The 21981-nt window shown below is 45.1% G+C and overlaps 1 protein-coding gene across 3 annotated transcripts in view; it reads right to left on the bottom strand.

Annotated features, from left to right (window-relative positions):
- The window catches only part of GARNL3 (GTPase activating Rap/RanGAP domain like 3), a 180989-nt gene that overhangs the window by 20648 nt on the left and 138360 nt on the right, over positions 1 to 21981 (bottom strand). For all 3 annotated transcript variants that reach the window (XM_039475090.2, XM_074395365.1, XM_074395366.1), the window contains 3 exons: positions 20996 to 21171; positions 19088 to 19246; positions 11591 to 11657 (listed from right to left, as the gene is read on the bottom strand). In XM_039475090.2, the coding sequence (XP_039331024.1) occupies positions 11591 to 11657; positions 19088 to 19246; positions 20996 to 21171 (402 nt within the window). The remainder of the gene's footprint in view (positions 1 to 11590; positions 11658 to 19087; positions 19247 to 20995; positions 21172 to 21981) is intronic.

The raw sequence follows: 21981 nt of genomic DNA, 5'->3' as shown, positions 1-21981 counted from the left end.
TAGCACCACTCACACATTTGCCCTCTATTCCTATGCTGTTTTGTTTCTTTCCCAGGGCTCATGTAGGCCATCTGATCTCAACCTAACTCATTAAAACATCCACTCTGATGCCTGTACGCTACAGCAATAGCAATATTTGAGGCTTCTTTTCAGTTCTCTAGGAAGGTCCCTGGTTCATGTGGTGGCTTGATCTTACTCACCTTAAAAGTAAAATTCTCTGAGACTTGCAATCTATGGAGTATTTATTCTTTCTTTCCTGGCATTTAGCTTCCCAACACGAAGTGCAATCTCTTTGTTCTAACCAAGTAGCAAGTTTTGCTTTAGCCTGAATATTTCTTCTCTGGCTTTTGAATGACTTCAGGCTCACAAATTATCTATTAAGTAACACACAACTTTCTATGCATATCCTCAAGGACAGCCTTCAAAATTTAATTCAGCTGTAATTTTGTTCATCATAATCATGTGGTTACAGTTAGATAGGCCCCTGTATCTTCTGGAGTCCACCCTTGAATCCATGTTTCCACACTGGGAAGTACATGCAAATGTTAAAATTCCCAAAAGGCAATCAAAACAGAAGGTTCTCTGCAACTGATACTTCTCTGTATCTCGCATCATCTGGGTACAGTTTAAAGTTTGAAGCAAAGTAGCAGATCTAATAAAAAGCCAATTTTGAACAGTAGCATTTTGTGTTTTTATCTCTTAATTTGGTAAACACATTCTAAAGCTGTTGCAACCAGTCTGTGCAAAAACAACAGTGTGTTGTTCCTTAGTGTGTCTCAACATTCAGAGAAAACATATATTTTAACACTATGAAGTGCTAAAATTTACAAAGTAGCCCGGGCGAGGTGCCTCACGCCTGTAATCCCAGCACTTTGGGAGGCCAAGGCAGGCAGATGACAAGGTCAGGAGATTAAGATGATGCTGGCTGACGTGGTGAAACCCTGTCTCTACTAAAAATACAAAAAGTCAGCAGGGCATGGTGGCATGCGCCTGTAGTCCCAGCTACTTGGGAGGCTGAGGTAGGAGAATTGGTTGAATCTGGGAGGTGGAAGTTGCAGTGAGCCAAGATCATGCCATTGCACTCCAGCCTGGGTGACCGAATGAGCCTCCATCTCAAAAAAATAAATAAATAAATAAAATAAAATTTACAAAGTAAGTAGGACCCAGGAAAATTTAAGGAGTCCCAAAGTTCTTACATAATTTCAATTTGCCGGCATAAAAACTACTATTGCCCCCCAAAAATATTGAGTACAAGTCAGATATCATTATGCAGCCCATTGTTTTACAAATACAGATTAAGAATACACAGTAGACTAAACACATATTCACATTATCTCCTATAGGAAACACTTCTTGTATCCCTAGCCCCACAAACACCCATAACACGTATGGCTTCTTTCTTGGTACTCTTATTCCCCTACACATCTCTGATAATACTATGTACCAATTTGTTTATGTTTCAACAATCCTGGGATGGGGATAGGCAAGGACAGTGTCTTCCTTCTTTAAAACAATACCTGACACATTGTACTTCTTTATTTACATACTCTGAATAAATGAGTGAATGCTTTGAATAAAAATAAATAAATAAATAAATGTGAGGTATGGATCAAACTTTTTGGTTAGCTAGGTGTGGTGGCATGCACCTGTAATCTCAGCTAGTTGGGAGGCGGAGACAGGAGAATTGTTTGGACCTGGGAGGCGAAGGTTGCTGTGAGCCAAATTCATACCACTGCACTTCAGCCTGGCCAACAAGTGATAAACTCCATCTCAAAACAAAACAACAACAAAAAGGTTTTTTTTTTTCCTTTTTTGCATACGTCTATCCTGGTATAGATAGATGTATAGAAATTACTCAGGTATTATTTGTTAAGAAAGACTCTTACTTTGAGATACCATCTCATGCCAGTTAGAATGGAGATCATTAAAAAATCTGGAGACAACAGATACTGGAGAGGATACGGAGAAATAGGAACACTTTTACACTGTCAGTGGGAGTGTAAATTAGTTCAACTATTGTGGAAGACAGTGTGGCGACTCCCCAAGGACCTAGAAATAGAAATTCCATTTGACCCAGCAATCCCATTACTGGGTATATATCCAAAGGATTATAAATCGTTCTACTATAAGGACACATGCACACGAATGTTCACTGCAGCACAATTTACAACAGCAAAGACCTGGAACCAACCCAAATGCCCATCGATGATAGACTGGACAGGGAAAATGTGGCACATATACACCATGGAATACTATGCAGCCATAAAAAATGATGAGTTCATGTCCTTTGTAGGGACATGGATGAACCTGGAAACCATCACTCTCAGCAAACTGACACGAGAACAGAAAATCAAACACCGTATGTTCTCTCACTCATAGGTGGGTGTTGAACAATGAGAACACATGGACACAGGGAGGGGAGCACTACACACTGGGGTCTGTTGGGGGGAAATAGGGGAGGGACAGCAGGGGGTGGGGAGTTAGGGAGAGAGAGCATGGGGAGAAATGCCAGATATAGGTGATGGGGAGGAAGGCAGCAAATCACACTGCCATGTGTGTACCTATGCAACAATCTTGTATGTTCTTCACATGTAACCCCAAACCTAAAATGCAATAAAAAAAAAAAGAGAGACTTACTTTGCCATTGAATTGCCTTCACACCTTTGTCAAAAATCAATTTGCCAAATATGTGTAGATCTGTTTCTGGATTCTTTCTTCTGTTCAATTGACAAATTTGTTTATGTAATTAAATGTGATGACAAAATATATAACACATTATAGTTATATGTTATTATGTTATTCATTTGATTAAAATATTTAAAATATCTGTTATGAAATTAAAAATTATGACATTGAAAATCTTGAATAAAATCTTATGATACTTATCCTGTAATAGCATTTTATATTCTACACAAAATTTGCCTTGAACCAAGGCACACCTGGTGAGTAAATAGATGGGGAATGTATCCCTTCATCTTCAGCCTCTTCCTCAGAACAAGACTGGTGAGCTGCTCCTGTTGTCACCCAATACTGTGACACACACAGCCTGTACCAGCTCCTTCCGTGCCTCCCACAGAATCAGGGCACGCCTTCCCCTGTCTCCAGGAGTCTCTAGAAGTCAAAGGGATTTCCTATGTGAAGAAAGGCAGACAGAGGCAGAGGCTGGCTTGGGGAAGGGAGTCCTGGCCAGGGAAAGTGAGACGGTCACATTAGGGTTTTAGGAAGCCCTAGCAGCAGTGCAGAGGGAAGAGCTGAGTTGCTCTAAGATGGAGCCAGAGTCCAAGAAATTCTGTGCGTTTTACACTGACCAGGTGAGGAGTGACTGGTTCATAAAAGATAGGCCATTTGGAATGAATCTGAGCTGTGTGGGAAGACAGTTCGGAGGTGGGGAGTAAAGGCAGGGAGAAGTCCAGTGTGCCAACCATTCTCTGGTTTGGCTGATGGGTGGAGAGTGATGCCCTGCACTAGGGTGGGGCACATCAGAGGAGGAGCACATGTAAGGAGGAAAGATCTTGAGTTCAGGGAGGACAGGTTGAGTCCAAGGTGTCCTTGAGCTGCTGAAGTGGGCTGTACAGTAAGGAGTATGACGTGCTGGTACAGAGTTCAGCAGTGGGTTTAGACTGGAAAGACTTGGGAGTCAGCAACAGCAAACTGGCAATCAAGCTTGCAGAGGAGAACAAGCATGCCAGGTGGAAGGGCGAGGACAGGGCCCTCTGGAATGCTGGCCTTAAGGGGTGACTGGAGAAGAGACTGTGAATGGCATAGCACTGAGGCAGCCAGAGAGGCAGAAAGAAAGCAAGAGGATGGGACAGAGTTGGGAGAGAAGGAAGTCTGAAAAGGAGAGTGGACAGCAATGTAAGAAAGGTGGGGACAGAAGAGTCCCCTTGGATAGACCTGCCTCTGATGCGGCTCTCTGATACAGGGTACAAGTTTGGCTCAGTCCAGCAAAGTTTATGGACACCAGCACTGTGCCAGCCGGGTGCTGGGGTCCAGGCTAGAGAGCTGGGCCATGGTCTGGCCTTCTGGGTGTTTGTGGTTCAGTGAAGGGGGCGGTCCCCTTCTTTTCTTTTCATGCTGTCTGCTTCCTTATTCCCTTCTCTCTGGCCAGAACACTTTCAACGGTATCCTGTCATATGGAATCCTGTGCAGTGTAACAGTTCTTTTTTTAAACTCCTGATATTTCCCACTTCTGTGGGAGAGAGGTATGGAAGCCAGAGCTGCTGATCAAGGCCTGCGCTGCAGGGCAGGAACTGGGGAGATGACAGTGTCGTGGGAAGCTCCAGGAACAAGCACCTCTCCCACCATGTCGAATCTTTTTGGAAGATTCTGGCCCATCAGGGTTTAGGAACTCCTTTGATGTAACCACTGTGCCTTGTAAAACAGTTATCTTAGTGTCTTATAGCTGTATATCTGACAGAGTAAATGAAGATAAAAAGCTAACCACAGTCGAGGGAGCCCTTACTTCCGGAGAAAGCAAATGCTCCAGACAGGACACCCTGGGTGCCATGGCCATGGCCATCTGTGGCTCTGATGCTCTCAGGTATGGTCAATCCTCCCTCTTCCCACTATGTTCTGATGGCTTCCTCAGACGGAGGGACTTGCTCCAGCAATTCTCTCCCTCTCCCTGGTACGTCTCCCCCCTTCCCTATTGGAGCTTCCCTCATGGCCTTACAAACTTGCTATTTATCCCACACTTCAGAAAAACAAAAAGCCCATTTGAACGCCCTTCCTGTAGTTATTATACCCTGCCTCTTTTTACCTTAAAGTGAAAGTCTCTGAAGACTCATCTGTGCCCCCAGTCAGTTTTCTCTTCTCCCACTGCCTTGCAACCCCTGTGAACATGTGAACAGGTGACCCCCTCCCCTGCTTTCCAGAGATGCCTGCTCTTGGCTTCCAAATGACCTCCACCTCGCTGGGTCCAAGTGTCCCTCTCAGACAGGCCTTGCCTGCTCTGGCTGGGGCACAGGTGAGGATGTCCTCCTTCCTGTAGGCTCCTGGTTATCCCTGCCTTTCTGGCCACTCCTCCTCAGTCTACTTTGCTGGTGCCTCTCCCTTCCCCTAGGTAATTTCTTTAGTTTTAAGACTTTAAATATAGTTTATATGCTAATGACTCCCAAACAGAGTCAGAGCTCCAGGCAGAGCTCTTTCTTGAGTGCCTTGGACTTGAACATTCAGGTCCTTGGGCATCTCCACAGGGATACAAGGAAGGCACTGATGGGTCCAGGCTAGACTCTTAAGCTTTGCCTCAAGCTTGCTCTCGGCCAAGCTTTCTTCAATCAGGATGTGGTGTTCTCCGTTCTCCTAGCTGCTCAGGCCCCAAACTGCAGAGTCTTCCTTTTTTTTCCTCTTCCTCTCACATCCCAAGTTTGATTCATCAGCGAATTAGCTTGGTTTATTTTATTTATTTATTTTTTTAAACTGAACACCATTTAATAAAAAAGAAGTAGTGTAAACAGGAAAGCTACACGAAGACACCATATTGCCATGGAAGGCTGGTGGCTGCTGCTGGAAGCTGAAGACAGGGGAAGCAGCAGATTTGAGGAATGAGTACTGCATCTTGGTTCTTATATCTGACATCTTTTTGTTTGTTTTTGTTTTGACAGTCTCACTCTGTCACCCACTGGAGTGCAGTGGTGCAAGCTCTGCTCACTGCAACCTCCACCTCCTGGGCACAAGTGATTCTCCTGCCTCAGCCATCCATGTAGCTAGGACTATAGGTGCACACTGCCATGCCTGACTAATTTTTGAATTTTTTGGAGAGATGGGGTTTGACCATGTTGGTCAGGCTGGTTTCGAATTCCTGACCTGAAATGATCTGCCCGTCTCAGCCTCCCAAAGTGCTGGGATTATAGGTGTGAGCCACTGCACCTGGCCCTTATATTTGAAATGCATTTCGGACCTGACTGCTTCTCAGCACCTCCACTGCTGTAGTTCCGGTACCGCTGCTGTCCTCTCATCAGACATGTGCAGTCGTCTTCTCCCTGGTCTCCCTAACCCTACTGCTTCAGTAAATTCCCCACAGCAGCCAGAGTGCTCCTCTTCAACCTTGTGGATCCTGTCTCCCTGTCAAGCCCCCCATTTGCTCACCAGAATAAGGCTCCCCAAGGCACATGCCTACCAAACCTGACCGAAATCTGCTCTTTGTTGCTGATCTTACTCTTATCCACTGCTCTCTCTGCAGAGCATCACTGGTCACCTTGGGTTCATCTGGCCCATGCCAGGATGTTCCTGTCTCAAGGGCTGCACCCGGCTGTTATCTCGGCCTGGAATACTCTTCTGTCTGCCTCCTTGCAGGTCTTTTCTCAGCTCTCAGCTTCCTTTTTACTTTATCTCAATGGCGACCTGCATTCCTCACCGCTGCTAAGCATCATCTCTCTTCTCTGCATTATTTCCCCTCGGCTCTCATCATCATTTAAAATAGACATTTTTCTTATCTAACATGTTATTTGTCCAAGCTGTCCCTTTTAAAATGTAAATTCCTCTGAGGGCAGGAATTTGTGGATATTTTATTCAATGCTGAAACCTCTAGACACAGTAGGTGCTTAGTAAACATTTGTTGACTGAAGGAATGTGTCTTCTTTCTCATCCCCACTCAGGAAGGGGAGGGCAGTTGTGTTTTGAAAGGTCCAGGTCCATGCATACATCTTGCCACAATCCTGTCCCACCCTGACTCCCACCAGGGGAGAAAAACTGCTGGTGGGTTTGAGTGAGAGGAGACCTGAACTACCTGAGCCAGAGTGTCCTGGGTGGGCAGAAGATGCCTGTGTTTGAGCCTAGGGAGGCCAGGCCAAACCTCAGCCTATCTCAGGGAGTGGGCTCCCACCTTAGAGAAGGGTCCCACAGGTGTGGAAGAGGAGCTGCTTACAGGGCCCAGACTGCAGTTCAGGGGCCCCGCCCCTGCATTTTCTAACTCAATAAGCGCCAAGGACTTCAGTGTGACCCTAGAGAAGTACAGCTAGTGCTCGACTTACGACCACGATTGGTGCCGACAGACCGGTCGTAACACAATTTGGTTGTAAGTTGAGTTTGCTGTACCGAGTCTGGGATAACAGTTGAAATGGTGCATGCGGAGATGGTAGTGCTGCCGGAAGCTGGGCTGCACTGTCGTACACCCAGCTGGGCAATGTTTGCGCTGCCAGACGCGGAGCAGTCATGGCTAGCGATTGCAGTTGTAAAGTCTAATGGTCGTAAGTTGCATAGGTTGTAAGTCGACCAATACCTGTAGAGGGTTCTTTCTCCCAATAATTAACATTGGTGGTCTCTGTCCCTGATGAGGGAGAATCAGACTCAAGGATTTAGAAGACAAGGGATGCATGTTTCTTGAACCCCCAAGCCTGTGAAGCTCATTCACAGTCTGTGCTGGTGGCCACACCTGCCTCTCCCCTAAACTGCAAGCTCACTACAGTCCCTGGCAGTGGCTCTCAGTGCTGTGTTTTTAAAGCCTAGAATGTTCCTGGCATAGAGAAGGTCCCCCATTGCAGTTACATAGGACAGCCTGAATGGAGGGGCAGGAGGTCGGAAGGGCTGGGTTGAGGGAGAGAGTTTTAGGAATGTCACTGCACAGGAAGAAGCTCAAAGTTTATGGGTGTTACTCCTTTGTCTCCATCCAGCTGGTGGAGAACAAAGATGACAAATACTACTTTTAATTTTAAAATAAATTTTCTGAAGAAAGTCCCTATTGCATGTAAAAAAGTCTATGAAGGGCCAGGTATGGTGGCTCATGCCTGTAATCCCACCACTTTGGGAGGCCAAGGTGGGAGGATCACGAGGTCCGGAGTTTGAGACCAGCCTGGCCAACACAGTGAAACCCCATCTCTACTAAAAATACAAAAAATTAGCTGGGTGTGGTGGTGGGCGCCTGTAATCCCAGCTACTTGGTAGGCTGAGGTAGGAGAATTGCTTGAACCCAGGAGGCAGAGGTTGCAGTGAGCCAAGATTGTGCCACTGCAATCCAGCCCTGGAGACAGTGTGAGACTCCATCTCAAAAAAAAAAAAAAAAAAAAAAAAAAAGTCTATGAAGGGCAGGGAGCGGTGCCTCATGCCTGTAATCCCAGCACTTTGGGAGGCCGAGGCAGATGGATCACCTAAGGTCAGGAGTTCAAGACCAGCCTGGCCAACATGGTGAAACCCCATCTCTACTAAAAATACAAAAATTGGCTGGGTGTGTTGGTAAATGCCTGTAATCCCAGCTACTCAGGAGGCTGAGGCATGAGAATCGCTTGAACTCAGGAGGCGGAGGTTGCAGTGAGTTGAGATTGCACCATTACACTCCAGCCTGGGCAACAAGTGCAAAACTCCATCTTAAAATTTAAAAAAAGTTTATGAAGTTAAGTTAAAAAAACTGAGTTCTGAATTAATACTCTGATGATTCTGGAATAAATGGTGGAAAAATAAATTCTTGCTGTGTCATGCCATGTGTTATGGGCTTTACAGGTATCATCTTGTTTAGTCCTCACAACAGCTGCGAGAAGCAGGTTTTGTATTCTTACTATTACTTACCTGGAAGTCAAGACTTAGTAAGGTCACATATGATCACATCAAAAATGAGGGGCACTTATGCGAGCTTTTCTAGTTTTCCTGGCATGATTATCTTTAAAGCAGCATCAGCAAACATAAGAGTTCACCCTCAGCACTGAAATTACTTGCATTAAAGATGAATGATTGGCCGGGCGCGGTGGCTCAAGCCTGTAATCCCAGCACTTTGGGAGGCCGAGACGGGTGGATCACGAGGTCAAGAGATCGAGACCATCCTGGTCAACATGGTGAAACCCCGTCTCTACTAAAAATACTAAAAATTAGCTGGGCATGGTGGCGTGTGCCTGTAATCCCAGCTACTCAGGAGGCTGAGGCAGGAGAATTGCCTGAACCCAGGAGGCGGAGGTTGCGGTGAGCCGAGATCGCGCCATTGCACTCCAGCCTGGGCAACAAGAGCGAAACTCCGTCTCAAAAAAAAAAAAAAAAAAAAAGATGAATGATTACTGGGTGCTAATGGAACAGCCAAGTTTTATTTTTCTCTTTTTAAACAGTTAAATACTGACCCTGGTAATCAAAATAGTTTAATTACTTAAAAAAACTAAAATCAATAGCATATTGAACTATTTATACCATTTTTCCCCTAAAGTTGAATATACATTTTTTCAAATCACACATAACTGAAAGTTGTAATCTCCATTATAAAATATTTGCAACTTTAAAATATCTGAGACAAAAATTACTCCATATAAAACTCTGAGTTTAAAAGTTATTTTTGGCCGGGTGCAGTGGCTCATGCCTGTAATCCCAGCACTTTGGGAGGCCGAGGCAGGTGGATAACGAGGTCAAGAGATCGAGGTCATCCTGGCTAACATGATGAAACCCTGTTTCTACTAAAAATACAAAAAATTAGCTGGACGTACTGGCGTGTGCCCGTAGTACCAGCCAGTTGGTAGGCTGAGGCAAGAGAATCACTTGAACCTAGGAGGCAGAGGTTACAATGAGCCAAACTGTGCCACTGCACTCCAGCCTGGTGACAGAGCAAGACTCCCTCTCAAAAAACAAAAAGGAAAAAAAGTTCTTTTTAATTTTGCTTTTTTAATACAGAAAAAAACTTCGATGATACAAATCAGTTTGAAATTTTGGGGAGAGCATTATCATTCTGCAGCCGCTTGTTGAAAAGGGCCTTTATTGTACAGGTGTCTGTGATCAAGTCAAGAACATAGACCCAAATGGGCAAATTCCATGTGTGCTGCAAGCACAGGAATGAGTTAGAGAAGTGACTTGGATGACTGTAGGCAGACACAACTGGTTTTATTGGAGTAGTTCACCAGATGTCTCCCAATGTCTTGAGAAAAAGAAATATGGAAAACAAAAGACAGATTCCTGATCCACAGAAATGGGAGGAAGTGGCATGGTTTGGGGAAGACTGAGGCTATGGGAACCTCTGAGGTTGCCAAGGCCTTGACCTTGGGATCTAAAGACACAGAGATTACTTTCTGATGTAGTGGATCTTTGAAATCAGACACACACTGATCCCATCCTGAGATGAAGTCAGAGCCTGAAGCCAGAAGATGTGCAAGGCCATGGGAAATGGAACTCCCAAGGAAGAGCTCTGTGAGATCCAGAGGCTGCAGGAACCATAGCTGATGCAGCAGCTGCTGAGTGAGAAGCCCAGCTTGTTCCAGTCAGCTCTGGCAAGTCTTGCACAGAGCTGATGTCATCCACATTTGTTTCCATGCCCTCTTTTTGTTTGGGATTAATTCTCCAACTCTAAAAACCTGCTCTATCTTTCTGTTCTTAACTTCTCCTCTTCCACCTAAAACCTCTTCCATCCTTTCAAGCGGTTAAAGGGTAAAAAAAATCCAAATCAGTTTTTAAAATATTCTGCCACAAGTTATTCTCACAGAAGTCTCAATAAAGCAAAAAGACCATACTTTAGAAAGATGAATTTCTTACAGAAGTGACTTCTACCATGCAGCTCCCCGCCTCCTTGTCCCCATAAACCTGGGGACAGAGGTCAGGAGCAGCAGTGGTGGCCTGGCTACTGGGGTGTGGGAGAGTGGCCTGTTCCTGCTGCCTTGCATGGGGTCCTTCTCATCACATGAGCCATTCATGACTCGCTGTTCTGAGGAGGGCTACACAGCTCTGTGCATAAAATATCCCCAAAGATCAATTTATTGTTGAAGAGATTTGACCACCTTCTCCTAACTTATTCTCCATAAAGCTCAAATTTTGAAAGATTATGTTTATAAAACAACCTTCTCTACTAATAATTAGCTTTCTTATACTTATTAATCAAAGATTAATTAATCAAAATATCTGACCCAGCATCACCACTCTAAATTGATAAAATCTTAGGCTGAAAAACATGTTTATGTCTTGTTAGACTGGGCAGCTTTATCCAGAAAAATAGCTTATTCTTTTCTTTTAGCCTTAAAAAATCCTTTTTTTAAAATGTATTATAGTATTAGCCTTTGAAATGCTGAAAATCCTTAAAGACCCTTTTTGATACCTTTGGTCTGCCCAACACCTACCTGCCACCTAATCCAAACTAGCCCAACTGAGGCCGGATATCCTGGGTTGAGGCTAATTTCAGTTATATCAGAGAAACAGCAAAATGTAGAATAGTAACAGTGGTTAAAATTGGGGGTGCTGGAGTCAAGAGAGCACCAGATGCAAACCCTGCTGCTTAGTAGCTGCAAGACCTTGACAAAGGTAGTTCACCTCTCTAGGCCTCAGTTGCCTCATCTCTAAACTGGGGATAATAACAGAGCCTGCTGCAGGTATTCACTATGAGAATTAAATAAGACAATGTCCACAGCATCCCAAGCACAGCACCTGGCACACAGTAAGGGCCCCCTAACTGGAAGCCACTGTCATCACTGGCGAATCCTGGAGATAGCACCATAGGCGGCAGTTCTCTTATTGTGTCACCAAGAGGCCTGGTGCACAGTGGGAGACATAAGGAGGAAGGTATTTTTCAGTTGCTTCCTGGAAGGCAATTACGAACCCAGGGATGATACACTGGGTAAATCTAAGGAAAATCTTTTTAGATTGCCCAGAAAAAAAGCAGTCCATTTTAGCAAATAAAGATAAAAACACATCCTTAACTTACAGTTGTAACACAACAGCAAACCAGCTTCTCCGTCTTCGTACACATCAATAGCTGCAACAAAATTAACCTGCAATGATAACGGGCAATGGTAGTGTGCAGGCTGGATGCTGACCCTGTGAAAAGACTTTTTCAAGTTGTGAGCATTTGTGGGGACCATGGCCCTCTGTTGCAGGTGCCACGGGGTCATGTCTGCCCCCATGGAACCCACAATGCACATTATAATACATCGGAGGTGGGAAATAAAGAAAGAAAAAGTCTCTCCATTCTTTCTTCTCTGGTATTTTCTCATCATCTTTTCATACCCGTTGAGAAGCTCTGTGTCTGGTATATCTCCTCTCTCTATTGAAATGCCTCAGGTTTATACGTTATATACCAGCTCCTAAAGCATTTTCACATGAATTGGTCTTTTAACTTTCACATTAACCCAGAAAGTATTAGGTTGGTGCAAAAGTAATTGCAGTTTTTGCCATTATTTCCACAGCCAGCATATGAACTAAGATTCTGGTTCTCTTCCATCTTATTGCTCTTGTACCTCTTCTGCCTCCAACAGTCTGTGTACCTTAAAATCACCATGGCCTGTCTTTACACTTCTATTCTTTCTCTGTTCTTCATGTCAAGATAGGCAGCAAAAGGGTATCAGAACACCTAGTTCTGTGGTCTGGGGCAAACTCCTCTCTCTGGGTCTCAGTTTCCGCATCTTAGAGGAGGGCATTCGAGGTGATGGCATCCTTGGTCCTTGATTTTCAAAACTTCAGCCCTCTAAGAGTCTCCTGCTCCTTTCACTTCCTCACTTGTACTGTCAACCCTTTTCCTAGAAGCATGGCCTCCCATGCTTCCAGGAAAACCACCCTCTGAACTCAGCCAAGATCTCCTTCTCCCCAGCCGAAGGCCTTGGGCACTGCTCATCTCTCCATCCTGCCCTCTGTAGCCTCTGACGGGTGACATCTCCTGCCCCAGCCCTCTCTCCCACCTGAGATTATTCTTCAATTTCTTGTCTCTTCTCTCCTTGGTAAAACCCTACTTTCATAGCTCCAAATTTTGCTTTGCACTTAAAATCCTAAATCCACAGGCTCAGGCACACATTCTCCTCAGGGCTGCAGCCCCTAGTCTATGTTGTTTGTTCTTAGATGCAACTGATTCCACATCCAAGTCACTAAAAGCAGGAAGTAGTGGGTCAGGGGTGGGGGTGCTGGAGGGGCACAGACTGGGCAGACAGATGGGAGATTGAGCCCCGTCTAGGCCACTTACTGCCTCTGTGGCATGTGACAAATGGCTTAGCCTCTGGCCTTAGGTCTTCGTCTGTAAAGCAGGTATAATGGGAACACTGACCTTGCTGGATTGTAATGGGAATTCAGTGAGACAAGGCAGAGATTTTAGCATAGGGCCTCACACATGATGAGCACTCAATAAAGGCTATTGCTTTATCTCCTACACAACCAGCTTTTCTTCTAAATCTCCTCCTTTTTGTTAACAGAACTATTTTCAAAGTCTCAGGGCCACCTCCAACCAAAGTCCAGCAGCAGCCTCTTCACACAGTCTCTCAGGTGTCTTTTTTGGGTCCCTACTGCTGTTCCAGGCTAGACCCTGACCTCTTCGCAGGAGCACCATGTTGTGGGCTCCTGCTGGCTCCCCTCTCCCAGCCCTTCCATCCATGCTGTGCTCCTCTCATTGGCCCTGCGCTGGCTGACCCTCCTCTTCACTGCTGTTAGCAGAACACAGCCTTCACCTCTAAATGGGCTTATTATGGTGCCAAGGCCCTAACTGGCCACCCTCAGCCAGTGCCACTACCTGGGGTTGGGTGGCTTTTCCAATGTAACCCCTGGCTCTCTCCCATTATCTGACACTGTACTCGGTGCCATTATGATACAGAAAAGAATAAGTTGAGGTTCCGCCCTTCAAGAAAAAAAAAACAGAAATATAAGTATATAAAACAAGGTATAATGGGGCAAATGCCTCAACCAAAAGTTGTGGGAGCTTAGCAGGGAGTGACAGTGAGGACCAGTGGCCAAGAGCTCCAGCACTGGCATTGGAGAGACTTGGGGGCTGTCAAATCTGAAATAATCCCCATTACTCCTATAAGGCCCCGTATTTTAGGCTCTCTGCAGAGCATGCCTCATCCTCTGGTGCCACTTGTCTGTCTGTTCCATGTGGCTCCCCTCCCCATGAGATCTGAGGCTCAGATGCAAAGGCCTGTCAGTGCTGCTCACTGCTATCCCCTCAGCATCCTGATCAGGGCCTGGTGGGTGGCAGGGACAGAATAAACTTATCAGATGGATAAGTGAGTAACTGAAATCCCAGCTCCAACACTTTGGAGGCATGTGTACTCATGCCAGTTGCTTCCCGTCTTGGACCTTCAGTTTCTTCATTTGTAAATTGGTAGAAAATAAGAATATCTACCCCTACTGACTTGAGAACTCCAGGAGGTAACTTATCTAAGCACCTAGCACAGGGCCTGGAGCTTGGTAAATGTTCAGTCAATGTTAGCTGATATCATTATTTGGATAAGGAGCCAGCAAATGGATATATTACATGAAGGACAGTCCTTGAGTTTCCTCTAACCCCAGAAAGGAGCTTTCCTGGCCCCACCACTTTGACTTAGAATGACTTCCTCCTCAGATACCCCTGTACGTGCCAGTTTTACTTCACTATCTCAGCTAGAGGCTTGGTGCTGCAGCATGTCTGCTCTGCCAGACTGGGAGCTTCTCCACCGGAGGGGGCAAATGCTGCTACCAGCTTTGTGGCTGAACCTGCCATCCCCACCAGCTATGGTAGCATGGTCTCTGGAATCAGCCAGCTGGGGTTCAAGTCCTGCCTCTGCCACTTACTAGCTGTGTGCTCTGGGATAAGTAAGTGACTTCTTCTTTCTGACTTCAGTTTCTTTTGGAGAAAATGGGCCGGGTGTGGTAGCTCATGCCTGTAATTCCAGCACTTTGGGAAGCTGAGGCGGGGAGATCATATAAGGTCAGGAGTTTGAGACAAGCCTGGCTAACATGGTGAAACTCCACCTCTACCAAAAAAGCAAAAAAAAAAAAAAAAAAAAAAAAAAAAAAAAATTAGCCAGGCATGGTGGTAGGTGCCTGTAATCCCAGCTACTTGGGAGGCTGAGGCAGGAGAATTGCCTGAACCCGGGAGGCAGAGGTTGCAGTGAGCCAAGATCGTGCCATTGCACTCCAGCCTGGAGAACAAGAGCAAAACCCCATCTAAAAAAAAAAAAAAAGAGAAATGAAAAGCCCCCTGAGATATAACTCTTATGACACGCTCTGGCCCAGGGCCTGGTACACAGAGGTAGCCATTCAGTGGTGGCCATAATTATTATAATTATAGGAGGGTTGACTGCAGTGGGAAAAGTGGAACTAGACAGCCTTTCAGTTTAGAGATAAGGCCTGCATGTGTGTTTGGGGTGGGGTGGAGTGGGGGAGGGTGGCAGTGGTGACAGGTGTGGAGGAAGTTCAGGCAGCCTTTTAGACCAAGATCTACGAACAATGACCACAGACACCAGGGGGATACTTGGCATCAAGTAAGTCTACCAAGGGGCTCCAGCGCCGTGCTGATAGGTAGACCAATGTGGCAATATTCAGAAAGTTGGGCTGCAGGGCAGGTGGTGGCAGGTTTCAGCCCCAGGGCCAGGATTCAGGAACAGGCTTGGACTTAACCACTTCCTCCCTAGACATGCCACAGCACTTTATTGTTCAGACCTTTAGTAATACTTATTACAATGAGATCTATTTTATGCTTTGATATAGGTGTCTATCTCCACCTTGGGAGAGGGCCTGGCAGGGTTCCTGCTCCTAGAGATCCTGATATGGCAGGTCTGGCATAGGACATAGGCGTTAAATTTTTATAGGTTTGATTAAAAATAAGTAGTCTGGCTGGGCATGGTGGCTTACACCTGTAATTACAGTGCTTTGGTAGGCCAAGGAGGGAGAACTGTTTGAGGCTAGTAGCTAGAGGCTGACTGTAGCCTCGAACCATGATTGAATCATTGCACTCCAGCCTGGGACAGAGCTAGACCTTGTGTCTCTCTCTTAAAAAAAAGTAATACATGTAGTTCATTTTATTGGCATTTTAAAGTAACAAATAATATATGGTGATTGTAAAAATTCGAAACACAAACTTGTAACAAGTAAAATGGGAACTATACCTCCCCCAGCTGGCTCTGCCTTCAGTCCTCCTTTGTGGTTCTGGGCTCAGCCCCCAGCTGAGAACCACTGGGTTCTGGGCAGATGTCAAGATGAGGACCTGCGCCCTCTCATAAACCAGGGACCCAGATCCCATGACCATGCCTGTAGTTCCTCCCAGAGGACCACTTGGTTTTGGGAACGAGGCCAGTGCTGGTGGCTAGAGCAGCAGCAGTGGGTCACGTCAGTGAACTTGACAATGACTTTCAGAATGTTGCTTTAGTGCTTCTTAAACATTTCCTTTCTTGAGCTAGGACTGTCATAGAACCAGGGGTAGGGAGAAGCCTGAAATAGGGATCAAATGGTCCTGGCTAAGAGAAGAGGAATGGGAGCAGGAAGTGACGACTGCCCAGTTAACACTGGTACCCGCACAGGCAGGTAGGCAGTGAGTGTAAACAGAATGAAAATGAAATTCCAATGACCCAGGCTGGGTCAGCCTCTCTCTCCTGTCCTCACTGCCCTGGGTGCTGAGCTGCAGAGATATCTAGGTAAAAAGCTAGTCCTGTTCCCACAAGGCCTATTTCTAACAAGCTATTAGAAAATATACAGCTCATTATCTTTTTCATTTTCTTAGAGCTCATCTCCCAATCAGACAGTACACTCCTTGCAAAGATGACTGAGGGCATCTGAGTAAGCCCATCTGCCTGCCGGCAGCCACGTGGCCGCCATTTTGCCACGGGAGGGCTGTGAACACTGATCCTCTCAGAGCCAGAGACCAGGGAAGGTTTTTTTTTTCTCTTTTTTTCCTTAAAAAAAATTTTTTTTTTTTCTCTTAGGAAAAAGCTTTGTACATTTGTCTTTTAAAAAGAACAGAAAATGGCTGGGCGTGGTGACTCAAGCCTGTAATCCCAGCACTTTGGGAGGCCGAAGCAGGTGGATCACAAGGTCAAGAGATCGAGACCATCCTGGTCAACATGGTGAAACACCGTCTCTACTAAAAATACAAAAATTAGCTGGGCATGGTGGCGCGTGCCTGTAATCCCAGCTACTCAGGAGGCTGAGGCAGGAGAATTGCCTGAACCCAGGAGGCGGAGGTTGCGGTGAGCCGAGATCACGCCATTGCACTCCAGCCTGGGTAACAAGAGCGAAACTCCATCTCAAAAAAAAAAAAAAAAAGGACAGAAAACTTGAGAGTCATTCCTGACAGCCATCCAAAAAACAAAAAAACAAAACACGGACGTCATCAAAGAAAATGGTTTTTAAACCAATTTATCCGGGGTCTTTACAAATCATAGAAAAAAAAAAAGAGGGCATTAAATATAAGTAAAGACCATAATATAAAAGAAATTTAATAAAATGATTTTTTTCTCTACAGCTACGCTGATAAGTAAACTGCACAATTTTCAGCCAATTAAGCATGATTTATTTTAAACTAGGACGTATCAGAAAGTTTCTCTGAAATGAGGTGAGGAATTTTCCATTAGCAAAAGCTGGCTAAGTCTTAGGAAACTAGTGGAAAAAGACTGATTGAACAAAGACCTGCCTCATCATGGCTTTTCTGCTTTGTTTGGCTGCTCACACAGAGTTTTGAGAAGAAGGGGGCGAGAAGTTTTAAAGGACAAACCAGGGCACCTGCTCCTCAGAAGCCAGTGGGCAGGAAGACATGCTAGTCCAGGGATGCCCAGGCAGCGGGGGAGCGGGTGGCATTCCTCCCAGCTTTAAATTAGGAAGTTTCAGAATCCACTCCTTCTCCTAGTTCTATATTATAGTATCACTTGGGGAGGACTTAAAAAATATTGGTTCCCAAGTACCACACACCCCCAGATTCTGATACAATTGGCCTGGACTGGGGTCAGACACAGACCTTTTTAAAGCTCTCCATGGGAAGACAGCCAAGGTTGCAAAGCAATGAAATAGACCAGGGATTCCCAACTTGGCTAAATATTAAAATTATCTAGGGACCATGTAAACATTCCCAAACCCATACACACCCTAGACCCAGGAAAGCCCTGGAGGAGGAACTCAGGCAGTGGTAGCTTTTCAAACTCCTCAGGTGACTCCAATTGCAGACAAGTCTGGCCACCACCAATATAGATCAGAGAAATGATAGACCACTCTGTGGTCAATAACAGCTGAAGACAAGAAGGTCTCCTAATTACATCTAGATTTTTCTATTTCTGATTGTTCTGTTTCTTAAAATCTTGCTCTAATTAGGTTTTAAGTCTTCCTAAAATAGTAATTAGCAATTTTAAAGAATATTTATATGGAGCATATTTACAACTAATACAAGTCGTAAAGCATAATTGGAAGAATTCCGCAGTCTCTTTGATTTAGCTGAACAGGACTAGGGGTAGCCTGCGGGTCTGGAAGCCCTCATTAGGAACTACACTCTCCCTGGCGCTGACATCCCCATTCTGTGGTCTCCTCAGTACCTAAACTAGAATACTGGCTTGCATTATGTGATATAAACCTCAAGTGGCCCACTGACAGCAGGCCTCGTCCTGCCTCACAGTGCCACACGGCTGAAGAGCTCTGTGATCTGCTGATGTTCGTGTCAGTGTTGAACGCCCCAGTGACAGGCTGCCAGGCCTCAGGGTGGTGAGTGCTCACCACCATCCAGTGAGTGCCAAGGTTCAAACCCCCACAGTCACCTTTAGAACATGAGCACAGTTTTGGGTGGCCTTAGATTTTGTGCCACACTAGGACATCCTTGTTCTCTGTGCATCAGGCCAGGGTGTAGACTCTCAGGGCACATCTGCTTGCTCACTCTCTCCTTTCCTAGTGGGCTTTTAAGAGATAGGGAGGGTGCTGTATCCACTCTGGCCACCCAGTCCCCAAGATGAGAGTCTGCAGGGCCTCAGAGGGCAAGCTTATTCTCCAAAAGTCCTCCCAGGACAAATAATCTAACAAATGCTCTCATTTATTTTGTTATTATATTCAGCCTTTTGACTCTTCATGTCTTTTTTTTTTTTTTTTTTTTTTTTTTTTTTTTTAATAGAAACAGGGTCTTGCCATGTTGCCCAGACTGGTCTTGAACTCCTGGGCTCAGGCAATCTTCCTGTCTTGGCCTCCCAAAGTGCTGGCATGAGCCACCGCACCCAACCTGTTCATGTCTCTTTTATTCAGAAAGATGGAGTGGCAAGGAAAGATCTGAAAGCTAAACAGGGCAAATGGGACAGTCACATGATAACAGATGGAGTCATTCTGACCTATACAAATGGCAACTTCACATGGCTCCGTCTAAATAGTGAATCACATAATACTGATGTAATGAATAGTACGTAATTTTAAAGAAATCCAAATCATGGCATCTCAAGGCTAGAAGACACAATGATTAGTCTTCTCTGATTCCCACTTGTCCCCACAACCGCTGGCTTACCCTATTGGCCTCCACGTGGTGCAGCCTGAAGGCTTCTCCTGTACTCTCATTCACCACATCAAACTGGTGTCGATAAGCCACACAGATGAGGTTGTCACTCTCTTCAGTTGGCCCATCCACTAAGGTCATCACCACGGGAGAGTCGGACAGACAGATTTCCTGTGTGGTTGGTGAGGATGCAAGAGATAGGGGTTAGAACAGAGCAGTCAGCTCCACGCTAAGCCCCACTGTCCATCCCCTCCTTTCAGAGAGGGCACCCTCACTAGGCTCTTGCAGAGCCTTGTGCTACAGAGAAGAAGGGACAAGAGAGAAGTGCCAGGGATCGCATCAGACATCTCCTTCCCATAACCTCTCCTCAAAAGACTCAGGCCTCTGTCTACTGGAAAGGATGAAGACCAGGAAACAATTTTACAAAATGGATTCAATAGTATGGTCTGCTTTATCCCTTACATAGTCTGGTCCTGTCTTGGGATTTAGTAATAGTATTAATAATTGCTAACTAATCTATTTGTGTATTTAACATGTGCTATGCACTGTTCTTGCTGAATCCTCAAAACAACCTCGTAAGGTAGGTACAACTACTATTCTGTCTTACAGAAGAGGAAACTGAAGCTCAAAAGTCAATCACAAAGTTTACACAGGGTAGAGCCAAGATATAAACTCAGGAGATCTAATTTCAGTGTTCATACTATGTAAATGTATATGCTGCACATAAATCTTCATTAAAATGGCTAATCACTGTATCCAGAAAGCTAACATCTAATTAGAGCAAGATTTTATGTGTTTTAACTTAATTGTCATGTTGCTCAGTCCCTGAAGTTGAACATTAGCAGAAATCGATAGGCATAATTCAAAAGGCTTTAATTCTAGGCAAAAATAATTCTCAGTTCACCAGTAGAAATACTCCATCTTAGTGGCCAGTGTTAGATATAGTCCATACCTTAATGTATCTTAGTCTTTAAAAGAGATGGTGACGTCAGGGAGGGAACTTGACCCTGGAGAAGGTTTGTCTCACAAGGCTTCCCTTCAGTCTCCCAGCAAATCTTGCTGACTGAGGCAAGCAGAACAGCATTGCCCACTGCTTCTTCTCATCTCTTCTGCTACAAAAGCCACCAATCTTTCTTGCCAGGATTCTGCACTAGTCTCTTAGCAGGCCTTCTTATTTGCACCCTTGGCCTCCTAAGCTCCCCTCTACCCAGGAGCCAGAACGATCTTTTTAAAATGTGGCAATTCTCTGCTTCAAACCTTCTAATTGTTTCCCATCTCACTCAGAGTCAAGGTCAAAGTCCCTGCAATGGCCTGAGGGCTCAAGAGTATATTTCCCAGTTCTCTCTGACCTACCTGCCTTGTTCCCTCTGCTCTTGATTGTGCCTTCAATAGGGCCTCAGGGCTCTTCACTGGCTGCTCCCTCTGCCTAGAATCTTTTCCCTAGATAACCTCATCACTCACTCCTATACTTTTGGGTCTCTGGTCAGAGGTAACCAACCTATTCAGAGAGGGTTTCCTGGGACATTCTAAAACAGAATCTCCCAACTCCCTGCTCCATTATCCTTTGTTCCCTGGTGCTCCTATATGTTTAATTTTAGTACTTTTTTCTGCCAGCCATCATAGATTTTATTTGCTTATTTCTGTTAACTTTCAACTGGAAAGCAATACCCATCAGAAGACTTTGTTTTGGTCATTGCTGTGTCCTTTGTACCTAGACAGCACCTATAGATGTTCACTGGAATGAATGAGCTTTAGCTTTCGTCTTCTAGGGGAAACAAGGGCACCACAGGTAAGGGTTTCCCTAGTTGGCTACTAAATGGTGGGGCAACCTCAGTGCATAACAACAAACTCTGGGTGGAAGGAGAGAGTCTGCCTCATGACACCCAGGCTGGAGATAAATGATTTAAACAGCAAACCTACCCTGATGTACTGGAATTCTTCAACAGGTGACTCAGACAGGGGAGATAACAATGAAGTGCTGGTGACCCTACTGGGCTTGTTGTGTTTCCTTGTGATCAGAAGCAGTTTATTCCTAATTGCAACCACAATCCTCAGCTCTCTGCTGTGGTGAGTGTTAACAGCATACAGGTGACAGCCTGGGAGGAGAAAGAAATAATGCCCTACACATGACATGCAGGTGTGGAAGTCCCCAGGCCTTGACAATCTGGCAATACCTAAGAACCCTGGAAATTAAGCATAACTTAGTGAATAGACTGAGAATGTTTCTGACACCAGGCAAAATGGAGACTAGATATTAAAATTAAGTCAAATTACAGGAAAATTAAGAAAGTCCTATTCTTGGCCGGGTGCAGTGGTTCATGCCTGTAATCCCAGCACTTTGGGAAGACTTGGTGGGTGGATCACGTGACATCAGCAGTTCGAGACCAGCCTGGCCAACATGGTGGAACCCCATCTCTACTGAAAATACAAAAATTAGCTAGGCATGGTGGTGCACACCTGTAATCAAAGCTATTTAGAAGTCTGAGGCAGGAGAATTGCTTTAACCCAGGAGGCAGAGGTTGCAGTGAGCCAAGATTGTGCCGCTGCACTCCAGCCTCGGTGACAAGAGTGAAACTCCACCAAGGAAGAAGGAAGAAAGAAAAGAAAGAAAGAAAGAAGGGAAAGAAGGAACGAAAGAAAAGAAAGTCCTATTTCCTATATTCTAGATTTGTGGGCTTAACTCCATACCTACTACATTATATCAATTAAAGTAATCAGAGCTCCAGGGTCCAAAGTCTAAACATTTCTTCACTAACAGATTTGCTAATAGAGTTTAATGCATCTCTAGAACCTGTTATGGAAGGCCTAGAATTTCTTCTAGTGGTGTTTTTCTAGCTTTCAAGCTCCTTATGCAAACAGTGATGCAATTTTGTGATGTTTTCAAACAAAAAAACAAACCAATAAGA

This window comes from Saimiri boliviensis, chromosome 2 (genome assembly GCF_048565385.1).
Source record: "Saimiri boliviensis isolate mSaiBol1 chromosome 2, mSaiBol1.pri, whole genome shotgun sequence".
Taxonomy (NCBI): Eukaryota; Metazoa; Chordata; class Mammalia; order Primates; family Cebidae; genus Saimiri; species Saimiri boliviensis.
This window is presented reverse-complemented; position numbering and strand designations above follow the sequence as displayed.